At 39.7% G+C, this 13143-nt stretch overlaps 1 protein-coding gene across 1 annotated transcript in view; it reads left to right on the top strand.

Moving 5' to 3' along the window:
* LAMB4 (laminin subunit beta 4) overlaps positions 1 to 13143 on the top strand; it is a 116712-nt gene that overhangs the window by 33444 nt on the left and 70125 nt on the right. Inside the window, exons 12-15 of the mRNA XM_045827792.1 lie at positions 3008 to 3187; positions 5836 to 5945; positions 8533 to 8612; positions 9196 to 9346. Coding sequence (XP_045683748.1) covers positions 3008 to 3187; positions 5836 to 5945; positions 8533 to 8612; positions 9196 to 9346 — 521 coding nt within the window. The remainder of the gene's footprint in view (positions 1 to 3007; positions 3188 to 5835; positions 5946 to 8532; positions 8613 to 9195; positions 9347 to 13143) is intronic.

The raw sequence follows: 13143 nt of genomic DNA, 5'->3' as shown, positions 1-13143 counted from the left end.
GTTCCAAAATTTAAGGAAGCACTCACTCTCTGTGTCATCTCAGAGACATGTAAGCATAGGGCTGACACTCACCACTCACACTGGTCTGACAGAGAGTGCCTTTTTAAATTTTGTGCCCTAGACACCATGCTTGCCTCTCTCTAGTCTCAGCATTGTTGTCAGTTCCTGCAAAGAGAAATACTCTAATCCCATTTCAAACACCCAGGGCCAGTTCCTGGTCTGAGAACTTTACTTGAAGACTAACAAATTAGCCTTTTATTGTTTCATGGATGCTGGTGGAGAACATGAAACTCCTGGGTCAAAGACAAAGAACTTTATTCCTCATGGCACAGAGAGGAGCAAGATGTTTGTGTTGGTGTGAGTTCCCAAGTCCCCAAGTCCCAAGTTCCATGAAGCAACTCAAAGGATATCAGGTGGATCCTGTATACCTAATGAGTTTATCTCAGAACCAGGAAACATCAAGCAGAGGATTCACTGCTTTTATAGCAATGGAAACAAGCTCATTCTTTGTCAGGGGGAATATGTTTCCTCATTCCTCAAGGTAGCTTACTGCAAACACAGTGTGGAGATATGGCCTTGATAAAGAGCAGTCAGGGCCTTGCATTGTCAGCACTCTCAGCACAATGTTTAAATGTGCAAGACTTATGGAAAATTGTTTCTCTCAATACCCAGATATCCTGATTCACACACTATCATCAGTATGTTGTATAGGGGACTTGCTATGAAACTGCATAATACATACTACATAAAATGAAGTCTTATACAGAAGTAATTCAGTAGCTTTTGACAGAATATATACAATATTCTAGATTTCAAACTTTCAATCATCACAATGTAAAAAAAGCATAAATTAATTTTTTTTGCTCTGATTACTCAGTAGGTACCTGATTGCATGAAATTTTACCTTACATGGCCTGTTTAAAATTTATATAAAGAACTGAAATCTCAAAAAATATATTTTTTAAATCAATGTCCTACATTTTTTTTACTAGCATCCATAGTCACACACACACACGAAACTTTTATTTATGTTTTTATGCTGTGTATTTATAAAAGAGGATGAAATTGCTTTCTTAGGTGGAATCAGGAAAATATGATGTTTTGAAACAGATAATCTTAGAATATGGAAAGAGATTGGAAATAACTAAACCAAATGTTTTGAACACATTAAACTAATTCTTGTTCCTTAAGAATTTAAGTATTAACTTGATGGTTCCTTAAGTATTAACTTGATGGTGCTTTTGAAGGAAACCAAGGAAAGAAAACTAGTACCCCTGATACAAAATTAAGAAGTCATTCTTTGTAAACAAGGAGTTTCTTGAGGAAAGGCAGATGAGGAGCTTGTAGAAACTGCCATCATGAGACTCTTCAGTTTCTCCCAGTTCATCTAAACACGTGTTTACGTGTGTGCAAGTATGTCTGTACAAATGACGTGTATTAAGACTGACTAGCAGCAATCATACATAAATTTCCACTAAGTTGTTTTTGTTTGACCCTAAATATTTACATAATCAGATTCCAAGCATAAGAGTTGAATAATTTTAACTCTTCTATGATTAAAGCACAGAAAAAAACAAAGATTTGGTAAACTCAACCTCTGGTAATAAAAGTTTGTTAGAATTAAGTTGTGTGACATCAAGAGATTTTATTGAAATTCTATCTTAAAGGCCATGTTGTAGGGTTATTTCAAAGTAAAATTACTACCCACTCACCCACAGCCCCCAGAGATGCTTCTGTATATATTTAAATTACACTCTGGAACTCAGTGCTAGCCCTTTGGAATGTCTCCCAAATAAAGCCAAGCTTTTTCCTTTTGGCTACTTCTGAAATGTATCCAGTTTGTTCCTTTCTAGAAACAATGGTTTTAATTAGAAGAAATTGTGGCTTTCCAAACTAAACAGAATCCAGTGCTGTTTTTCCATAGTAAGATTTTCTCACAAGTCACAATCTAATAGCAAACAATTGACATTGCAAAATTCTGTCAGACAACCAAGTGAGTGCTTCAATGACACCAAACAACTGGTTTGACTGGATTTTTTCACTAAACTTACTAACCTAACTGGTTGTTATGTAAATATAGCTTTAGACCTGAGGGGATTATTTTTATTAATCTAAAGAAGACATATATAAATGTGAGTGTAATTATTCCTTAGAATCAGGATATTCATTTTTTTATTCTTATTACATTCCTTAAAAGTGGAACCCCTTGAAAACACAGCACCATAAAGATACGAGACCTTGGTTGTCATCTAATGTCTACTGCCACACACATCCCCTAAAAAGGCACAAGTGCTGTTCCAGCCTGGACAGTACTGCTGGTGAGGAGGCCACTGCTCTGTTGGGCAGCTCTCACTGTGAGAGAGTTCTACCTTCAGTAATGTCTGCCCTCTGGAATTATTCACACTATCAGTATCCTTTATCATTTGACACTCCTTGCTTCAGTTGTTCGTTTCTACTGGGAAAAAAAGGGGGGAAGGGAAAGTTGGAACTTTTGTTGCTCCTTTGCTAAAGGTGACTCTTTATCTCATTTTCCAGATTCTCTTCAGGTTTTGTCCCACCAGCAGACATCCATAAGGAAAACAAGGCTATGAACATTTCTCAGTCTTCCCCTCTTCTTTCATGCAGGTGCTCCTAACAGGAGCAATGCGGTGGCACAGTGTTGCGCAACAATCTCCCCTACCTAGCTCCAAAACATTTCCATCATCCCCAAAGGAATCGATCTATTATCAATGTCCAGTTTTCAGAATAGCTGTCTTCTCTGGTCCTCTTACTTTAGAATCACTTAAAAGTCTCTTTTTAAACAATGGGTGGAATTTGTCAACACTTACAAAGACCAGAAATCTGAGAGATATTTCTGAGCAGCCCTTGCCCACTTGTCTAATGATTTAAACATACTTAATGATTTAAGCAAAGTAAAACAGTTATTGCATAAGTAAAATGCTATGCTTACATTTCAGGTTTCCCACAATTTGCAGTTGATTAAGACAATGCATGTCTGTGTCCCCAGCTTGTGAATGTGACCCTGACGGAACCGTATCGGGTGGCATTTGTGTGAGTCAATCCGATTCTGCCTTGGGATCTGTGGCCGGCCAATGCCTGTGTAAGGAGAATGTGGTAGGAGCCAAGTGCGACCAGTGCAAGTCCAGTCACTACGGATTGAGTGCCACTGACCCCCTGGGCTGTCAGCGTAAGTCAACAGCAGCTGGGCAACTGGCCCGGGGGGGTTTAAGGCTCTCGGCTATCTCCGTCGTCTCTGAACTTTGGTCATTGTAAATACCTAAGAGTACTTCCAGCTTCTCGGTTTTTAAAAGTAATTTAAAAATGCCCATAAAACTCAGTTGAGTTTAGTATAGTTTAACTCTCAGGGACTTACTGAGTTTAATCATAAGGTACCAGCAGGGGGCTCTCACATTTTTCTGTTGGAGCACAGAGTGGAAAATGCCAAGAACTTCGGTGCCAAGTTGTGAAACCTTGAGAAAAACAGCTGCCACTAGGACTCTCCTATACAGACTGTTAAATCACGTGCATTTCTGTATAGACTGATGACTTCTTGCGCAAATTTTGTGTGTTAGTTTCTTTTTATTTTATTTTTTACTTACTTTCTTTCCTTCTCAAACCCCTCTTAGTATTTTTATGTTCTCTGACAAAGAAAAAACTAAAGAGTCAGGGGAGGGGTTGCAGGGAAATAGGAAAAACCTCAGAGTTTTCTGGGTCCAAATGAAGAAGCCCTTGGCTTTAGCATCACACAAGTTTACAGCTGCCTGGGGTCTCAAAGAGCTGCAGAATCCTCAGGGAATCCTCGTAAATAACGTATTTTTCAGACCATAAGACACATCTACGTTTTAGAGGAGGAAAATAGGAAAAAACTTTTTGAAGCAAAAAATGTGGTAAAATATTTAATAACATATTTCAACAATGTAAATGTAAACAGAATTCAACAGCAGCATTAACAACCATTATTCCTCTCAAATTTGGGGGGAAAGTTGTGTCTTATAGTCTGAAAAATACAGTAATTGTCCTTCCATCACAGCAGTATACACTATGTTCTTGCCCATGTAAAGAACTGTATATTATTTTCATTTTTGGGCACAGTGTGCTCAATCTTTCTGTAATAAGATTTTCTTCTTGAGTTTAATGGCAAAACTAAATTTTAGGAGAATGTGTTACATAGTCAAGCCAGTTGCCCACAACACTGTGCAGCACTCCAGACATTTTCCCTGGTTCACTGGCTAACTTAATGCCTTGAGAAGTGGCCAAATAGGGGGTTTTGTTTGTTTTGTTTTTCTTTTATAACAGTTTTAGTGAGGTATAATTCACATACCATGGAATTCACCTTTTAAAGTGTACAATCAATGAATTTTTTTCATATAGTCAGAGTTGTGTAGCCATCACTACAATAATTTTAGAATGTTTGCATTATCCCATAATGAAACCCCACACCCTACTTCTGGCTATATACCCAAAAGATTGAACACACAGTCTGGAAGAGGTATTTGTATACTCCTGTTCATGGCAGCATTCTTCACAGTGGCCAGAAGGTGGAAGCAACTCAATATGCATCCATGGATGAGTAGATAAGCAAAATGTGATGTGTATATACAATGGAATATTTTTCAGCCTTAGAAAAGAAGAAAATTCTGATGCATGTTACAACATGAATGAACCTTGAAAACACTATGTATACTAAATGAAATAAGCCAGTCACAATCGGACAAATATTGCATAATTCTACTTACAAGAGGTACCTAGAATATCAAATCCACTCAAACAGAATGTAGAATGGTGGTTGCCAAGTGCTGAAGAGGAGGAAGAAATGGGGAGAGATGGTGTTCAGTGGGAACAGAGCTTCAGTTTTGTGAGATGGCAAGAGTTCCAGAGACAGGTTGCACAACAACAGGAGTGCACCAGCACCACTGAACTGCACACTTAAAATGGTGAAGACAGTAACTTTTATGTTACGTATATTCTACCACAAAAACAGAGAAAAGAAACCCCATGCTCTTTATCTACTATTTTCCTATCCTCCCATTCCCCCAGCCCTAGGTAGCACTGATCAACTTTCTGTTTCTAAAGACTTGCCTATTGTGAACATTTCATACATTGGAATTCTGTAATTTGTGGTCTTTTATATCTGGCTTTTTTCACTTAGCATAATGTTTTCAAAGTTCATCCATGTTGTAGCATGAATCAGGTCTTCATTTCTTTTAATTACTGAATAATATTCCATTGTATGAATACATCACACTTCATTTATTCATTCACCAGTTGATGGTGATGATATTTGGGCTTTTCAATGAACAGTGGTTTTTAATGCATGGGAAATACACATCTTGCTCTGTTAGCATAATTTTTTAGCCTTCATAACATAAAAAGGATTCAGAAATGTCTATGGGTGTAAAAGAAAGAGGAGGAGAAGGAAATAAAAATGTAAAAAGGTGGTAAAAAAAAAAGAGGAAATAGATAGGGAAACAATAGATGCATCAGCCATAGAAGGAGCCATCAGTAACAACCATGACACTCAGAAACCCTTGCCTCTAGTCAGCGACCCAGCCAGCATTACTCAGAATAACAGTGCCAGGCACTCAGTTTGCATGACTGTCTCCTCCTAATTGCCATCCAGTAGGTCTACATGAGGGCTCTGGACGTGTTTGGAACTGAATTTCCTGTGCATGGTTGTGTGTAGTACAGTAAGCATGCAGCCAGGCAGACAGTAAGTTTGGCAGGGCTGGCTGTTCTGTGTTCCTGTGGCCACGTGTTTTGCTCAGTGTGAGCTATTAGGAACATTTATAAACAGGGTGAAAGAGAAATCAATGATTGTGTGTGTTGTGCTTTCAGCCTGCAACTGTAACCCTCTGGGGAGTCTGCCACTCTCGACCTGTGATGTAGACACAGGTCAGTGCCTGTGCCAGCCCTTTGCCACGGGGCCACACTGTGAGGAGTGCATGGTACGTAGTATTTGTCTACAATTTCCCTTGTAGGTAGAGATGCAGATTTCTATTGCCATTGCCTAAGAAAGACTTGGTCTTGCTCATTGCTTTCCTTGTCCTGTTGTGTTTGGATACTCCTGTGCTAAAAGTATTTATACTATAGAAATCAGCAAACACTGGAAATCAGCTCCCACCCTCCTGCAGAGAGCTGGTGGTTAAACATTTACCAGCACACCAACATTTACCAGATTGGACTGAACCGACCCAGGCACCCATGCCAATGTTTTTTTTGTTTGTTTTGTTTGTTTCATTTTATTGTGTTTTGTGTTATTGTGCTTCAAAGATGTTCCTGGATTGTTTTTTATTTTCCCTCACCTGAGGATATATTTTTATAGCTTTTAGAGAGAAAGGGAAGGAGAGAGAGAGAGAGAGAAAGAAACATCAATGTGAGAGAAACATCATTGGTTTTCTACCATACGTGCCGGACTGGGGTCAAACCTACAGCCCTTTGGTATACGGGACAATGCTCCAACCAGCTGAGCCACCTAGCCAGGGCTGATATTCCTGGTTTTATAAATTTTAATTTAATTGTACTTGACATACAATATTATACTAGTTTCTAGTATATAAAATAGTGATTAGACATCTATGTACTTTACAAAATATCACCACAATTAGTACAGTGTAAGGAATATAGCTCACGTCAATAGTGTTATCCTTTGTTCACCTGAAAGTGCCAGGCAGTGGGATGTGAGACCATTTCTCTGGCCCCTGCTTTGGGCCTCCCAGATCATGGGGCCTCTTCTGTCCTCTGCCCACAGTCCCTTTACCACGCCTTGCCTAAAAATATTTTGGACAGGGTCATTTAAAAAAAACAACTTAAATGTTTTTTAAAACATCTTAGAAACATGTAAAAAACATTTATTCCTGTGATAAATAAACTCTTGGATTTTTCACAGACTCCACTAAACATATGAGTATGTGTGTCTAAAATTAGTCAAATAAAACATTTTTACTCCATAAGAAATGTGTTATGCAATATGGAGTTCAAACCCGCTCTTTGTTCTTCAATCTTGGCAGCCCACCATGACATTTTAGAAAGGAAAAAAAATCTTAACCTAATAAAAGAACAGTGACCTTGATGTGTCTGAGGAAATGTGGCTGATAAATATGAAACATATGCCTATTAAGACATAGTTTTGTGCTAATATTATAAGTATTTTACTGAAAACATGTGAGGATGGAGCAGAGGAAGTGGGGAAAGACAGCTTGGAAGTAAGTATGAAGAAGGCACTCGAAGTGACACAGGCAAGTCATTCCCAAGTTCCACTGAGCAAGGTGAGCCACTCCAAGCTCGGTGACCAAGTATGGGCAACAGGAAGATGCACACAGAGCATTTAACAGGGCCCATGAAGACACCACAGCAGATCATTCCAATAAACCCTAGATTCAGGCCTACTTTTTTGGTTGACAGGTTAACTGCCAGTTTGCAGTTAACTCAGTGGTGTTCGCAGGAGGAAAATAATCGAGCAAGGGCCACACTAGGGTCACCTGCCATTGCCAGTGAGCTCATCATGCACCTGCCAGGTGCCCCACGTCCACATCTGTCGAATGGTGCCCTGGTCCTGTGCTGAGGTGGCCAGTGTGGTGGTGTACCCGCCTGCGCAGAGGAAGCTTTCCCAGGCATGTCCTCAGTGACACAGTTCATTTCATATTGTTTCTGCCTAAACTGAAATTTGGTTTGGGAAAAAATATCAAAAGTCTTTGCTGCGGCGTTTGTAACAAATTATGTCAACTTTTAATGTTCAAAGTAAATCTTCTTAAGTAAAATTGGGCATAAAATTTTACCAAGATTAAAAAACAACATATGGTTATTTAACAAACCCATTTCAAACAATAATTCCATGCCTAGTAAGAGCTTAGTTTTATCTGAGCATGTTCAATTGAGGCTTAAGGGGAGAGTATTTTTCTGATAATTTTCTAGTAAATCTTATCAGATTTAAGAAATAGTTGTTTGTATCTCACCAGCTGTTTATACTGAATAAAGGTCAAGATGTTGCAATGATGAAAAGTCTTAAGCAACAGAGCTGACTCTCACAGAGAGAGATTGTTTTGCCAAAACAACTTTATTTATAAACAAGTGATTCTACTGAACGGTGATATTCATATAAGAGCTCAAAATCAGCTTGACTGCTTTCCTTTTACACTCAAATATTTCAGTATCGTTTAAGTAAATATCCCCAGGGATTTTGCAGTAAGGGAGTCTATTGTTTTTTATAAAAGCAGTTGCAAATAAGGTAGTTAAACAACCCAGCTTGGGGCTACATTGGCTCTGTCAGAGGGGCTGTGCGGTTTCCTCAGCATCTCCACTTGACTCACGCACAGACAGCTCAACTGACCCCTTCATTGCAAGTCCTTGGAATGGAAGCTATGTGTCTTTGAAAATCATTACCAAGTGCACAGGCAAAAAAAAGCTACTGTGTGATTGTTCAAGCTGTGTAGGCATTTGATAGGTATCAATTGAATTGCAGTACCTTCAGCATTATACATCAGCATAGCAATTATCTTCATTCCTGAGTCAACCTGGAGCATTTTCTCTTTGTAGGTTGGATACTGGGGACTGGGAAATCATCTCCATGGATGTGTTCCCTGTGACTGTGATATTGGAGGTGCTTATTCTAATGTGTAAGTCAGCAGAATGAGTAAAACAAAGTTTTGTGACAATATTCCCCACTTACATATCCACATAAAAGCACATTTTATTCTGATAAGCTCATAGTCACAAGTGAAGGAGTTTATTTCATGACAAGCAAAGAGCATCAAAAAGTGATGATCTCAAGACATTAACCAGAGCACAGTTTGATTTATTTTACTTGAAATATTTTCAGGCATGAGATGACAATTCTACTGCCTGGGTTTGACACAAGATCATGGGATAGATGCCTGCAAACGTGTGACCTGACCTGCCTAAAACACTAACCCTTCGCCACCCTGTAAAGAGGGATCCTACCCTCTTCTTTTCTTGGATTTTAGAGCAGAGTCGGAGCCACTGGGGAAAGCAGTGGCTACTTAGTTTCATGGATCTGGGTTTGCTTTTCAAAACCAGGCTTCTAGGGCCCATGGCTGTTCATCATGCTCCCTAGGACAGTTGATTGATCAGTTTGAAGAATGGATCCAAACTTGGGGTGCAGTTAGCTCAGCACTCCCATGCCTTCATTTTACACTTGCCCCCTCTACAACTTTCTGAGATGAATTTGTTTTCCCTCAGGTGTTCTCCCGAGGATGGGCAATGTGAATGCCGCCCACATGTCACTGGCCGCAGCTGCACTGAACCAGCCCCAGGCTACTTCTTTGTTTCTTTGAACTTCTATCTCTATGAGGCGGAGGAAGCCCTGCCACTCCAAGGACTTGCCCCTTTGGTTTGTATTTCACTTACTCTCCTTACAGACTTCATCTGATGGAATGTCAGTAAATATATACAGCATACCCTTGAGATCATGGCTAAGGTGCCTGGAAAAGATGGTTTCACCTACAAATGCAGATCAGAGTAGAGTTTATTCTGTCATGGAACTGCAGATTACATAGATTCTTGAGGGTGGTCTGCGTTTTTGATCTTTGTATCCCAGTTGTAGCCCAGAGCCTGAGACATATATGTTAATTGCATTAAATTGTGATAAAACCGACTTAAATTTTGCTCTTTGAATGTACCCATAAGATAGAGTGTCTTTATTGAGCCTCTACTGGGCTGTCTCCCCCATGACATTGTAACCCATGAGAGGGAAGGGGGATATATGCCCCATTCACCATTGTTGCTCTCTCTAGTGCTTGTTATTTAGGAGGAACTTGATAGATGTCTGCTAATGAATAAATGAATGATTGATTCAATGAATGAATGAGATACAGGAAAGCGGTGTAAATGTGCTCTCCATCCTCCTGCAGCTACTCTGGGATTAGCAGTTGTCACTGAAGTCAGTGGTGTTCACAGGAGTGTGTGACTCTTGGTGCTCTACTTCATTTCCTACAAGTCACATTCCTGCGGGATATGTCAATGTAAGAAACATCCAAACCTGTAAGAATTTTCAGGACTTTATTTGAGCCAACTGATGACAACTGCCAGGAAGCAAAATCTCAACAGATTGGGAAAGTGCTCCGGAAAGTGGGAGTTTTACCACTTATTTCCTACATCAGAATCAAAGAGGAAGATTTAAGGGGGTTAATGAAATCCACTCGTGATAGATTAGGGAGGCAGGAGAAAGCAAAGCAGGAAAATCTCTAGGACTAGATAAAAAGGAATAGGCACTGTTACAAAGGTGGGTAGAGGATAGTTAACAGTTAACAATTAACATGATAACAATAACAAAGAGGGTTTTTGTGGTCTTTGCTCTGGCACAGTGAGGGGTAGGGATGAGGAGGGGAAATTACCCTGACATTCCAAATGTAAATTATCATAGATGCAAAGAGACAATAGACAGGCTCAGTTAAGGTAAAGACTGACCTTTGTCAGGGGGGATACTGACCTAGGACAGGACTACCCACCATGACTCGCTTTTAGTTAAGAAGTTTTAATTTCGGACCATCCCATGTGGTTACTTTTGGTTTCTGAGTTTGTAAGGCTGCTCTGCAGGCCTCCCCTGAGCTTGTCGGGTTTAGTATGTAGCCCATTTTTCATCCACAGATATTTTTCCTAAAAATATTTTTCTTAAAGTTCTGTTATAGGCACAGACACACACATGTGAAATGATTAGGGGAAAATGCAAATTAGATTCCCATAACATTCTCCAGCATGTGACTCCAGCCAGAGGCGGGACAGATGACAAAGGGGATGGTAATGTGAGGTGCAGTTCTTCCAGGAAAGAAAGCATGGGGAAGTCGACTCTGAAGACAGGATTTGGGGAGAAAACTGGGAACTCATTCCAGCTTCCACTGGCTAAGTCATTTCCTGACTCTCTTCCTTATCAGGACACTGATAGAAATTCAAAGAGATAAAAATGCATAAAGGATAAAAAAATTCTACCATGAGCCTTGGAATTTGCTGTTTTAATAACTGGAATTGGAGCAGCAGGAGGCTTACAACTGTAGGGGGAAGAAATCGAAGTGAAACAATTCTGTGTCTGCATTCTTTCTCATGGGTTTTAACATTGCGTCTTTATAACGGTGATGAAAAAAACTTTGGGAAAGGAATGTTGGTACATATGTGTAGGCTATGCCTATTGTGGATTAGTAGAGAAATACAGAGTTGTCTTGGCTCCTGACACAGAGCACCTAACTCCCTTGTAATTCTTTAGTAGTAAGAGCACTTAGGAACATCTTTTGTTCTCATATTAAGTCTTTGACCTGGCTCCTGATGCGGAGCTCTTAAATCCTTTGGAATTTCCTGAACAGTAGGAGTAGGTAAGAGTGTCCTTTATTTTAGTGAGGCAACTCTGAATGGGCTTCTGGGTAATTTCAGGAAGGGGATTGGTCAGAAAGACCAAGCCATTATTAGAAGCTTGAAACTTTCAGCCCCATCCCCCATCCATCCTCCAGGGCTGGGAGAGGGAAGGATACTGACTTAATACCTGTGTGATGAAACCTCCATAAAAATCCCAGAAGTACAGGATTCAGAGAGCTTCCACACCAATGACCACATCCATGTGCTGGGAGCGTGGTGCACCCTAGCTCCAAGGGTACAGGAGCTCCTGTACCTGGGCCCTTCCAGTCCTTACCTTATGTATCTCTTCATCTGACTGTTCATTTGCATGTTTTATCCCATCCTTTATTATATAAGAAACCAGTAAATGTAAGTATGATGTTCTGTGAGCTATCCTAGCAATTTGTTAAACCCAAGGAGGGGGTCACAGAAACCCCATTTGCAGCCAATAGGTCAGAAGTACAAGTATCAACCTCTACTTCTGTTTTGCATTGGAAGGGGAGAGGCAGTCTTATAGGACTGAGCTCTTAACCTGTGGGATCTCATGCTAACTCCAGGTAGATAGTGTCAGAACTGAATCAAATTGTAGGACAGCCACCTGGGGTCAGAGACTTGGTGAGCATGGGAATAAACCCACAGATCCAGTGTCGGGAGTGTTGTGAGTGTGGTAATACTGTGAGAGTAAAGAAGAAACACAAGAGTGTCTTCTACAACCATAAATACAATAGTTTCCATTTTGTGGGGTAAGAATACACAAAACAAACATGATTATCTAAAATAGATGGAATGTTACTTAAGATTTATTCAGTATGCACCATGTGACAGATGCTGACAAGCAGTTAAATAGGATAATATCACACATGCAAATACAGCTCCAAACTGTGAATAGAATGGCTCACGTGACTCCTTACTACTCTCTCCATGGCTTAAAGAAAAATAGTAAGGCTACAGAATGTGTTTAAAAGGCAAGGAAAATTGCTCACAGGATTGGAAAATAATACATATGACAAAGGAAAGGAATTAAAGGTAGGATGGATGTTAAGTGTTTAAAGGTTAATAAGTTAGACACTTTTTAATTATCCATGCATTCATTTAACAATACATATTGTGTGCTGCTATGTAAATAAAACTTCCTCTGATTTAATGCTCTGTGCTTTTCACTTTATATACATTATCTTACTTCACTTTCCAAACAACTTAGCTATTACCATCTGTAATTTCCAGATGAGGGAAAACATGAGAGAGGTTAAGTAACTTGCCCAAAGTCAGACAGCTGGCAGACAAAGGGGCCTGAACTGAAACCCAACTGTATCTGCTTTCAAAATTTGCTCTCAACCATCAGTGTGTTGCCCATCCACATGCATAATGCTGAGCTTCAAGCTGAGGGTGGCATAGAAAGGGATTAGTTAGGGTCCCTGCCCTTCTGGAGTTCCTAACCATAGCTACTACATTTACATACATAGCTAGTACAGGGTGGGGACAGTGCCACATGAAAAGGGGAGTCAGTAAGTGCATTAGAATTTTGGCCATGGGTGATCCTCTATGAACAGGCTTAACACAGAGACAGAATAATTTGGCCTGAAACTTGTAAACAATAAATCTCAATTAGTACACTAGGTGAGAAAATAGTCCAGCCAGGGAAAGTTGTAAGTAATGATTCAGAGAAAAAAAATGCAGTTGTATTCACAGGTAGAACAGGAAATTTATATAAGGAAGAAGTATTGGAAAGAAACATTAGATTCTCCTATTAAAGAGACTAAATTTTATTCTATGGACAATGAGAACTCATTGAAACATTCCAAGCAA

This window comes from Phyllostomus hastatus, unplaced genomic scaffold, assembly GCF_019186645.2.
Source record: "Phyllostomus hastatus isolate PE091 unplaced genomic scaffold, TTU_PhHast_1.1 phas_scaffold_78, whole genome shotgun sequence".
In the NCBI taxonomy this organism is placed as follows: domain Eukaryota; kingdom Metazoa; phylum Chordata; class Mammalia; order Chiroptera; family Phyllostomidae; genus Phyllostomus; species Phyllostomus hastatus.
The sequence above is the reverse complement of the archived record's forward strand: the minus strand, read 5'-3'. Positions and strand labels throughout refer to the sequence as shown.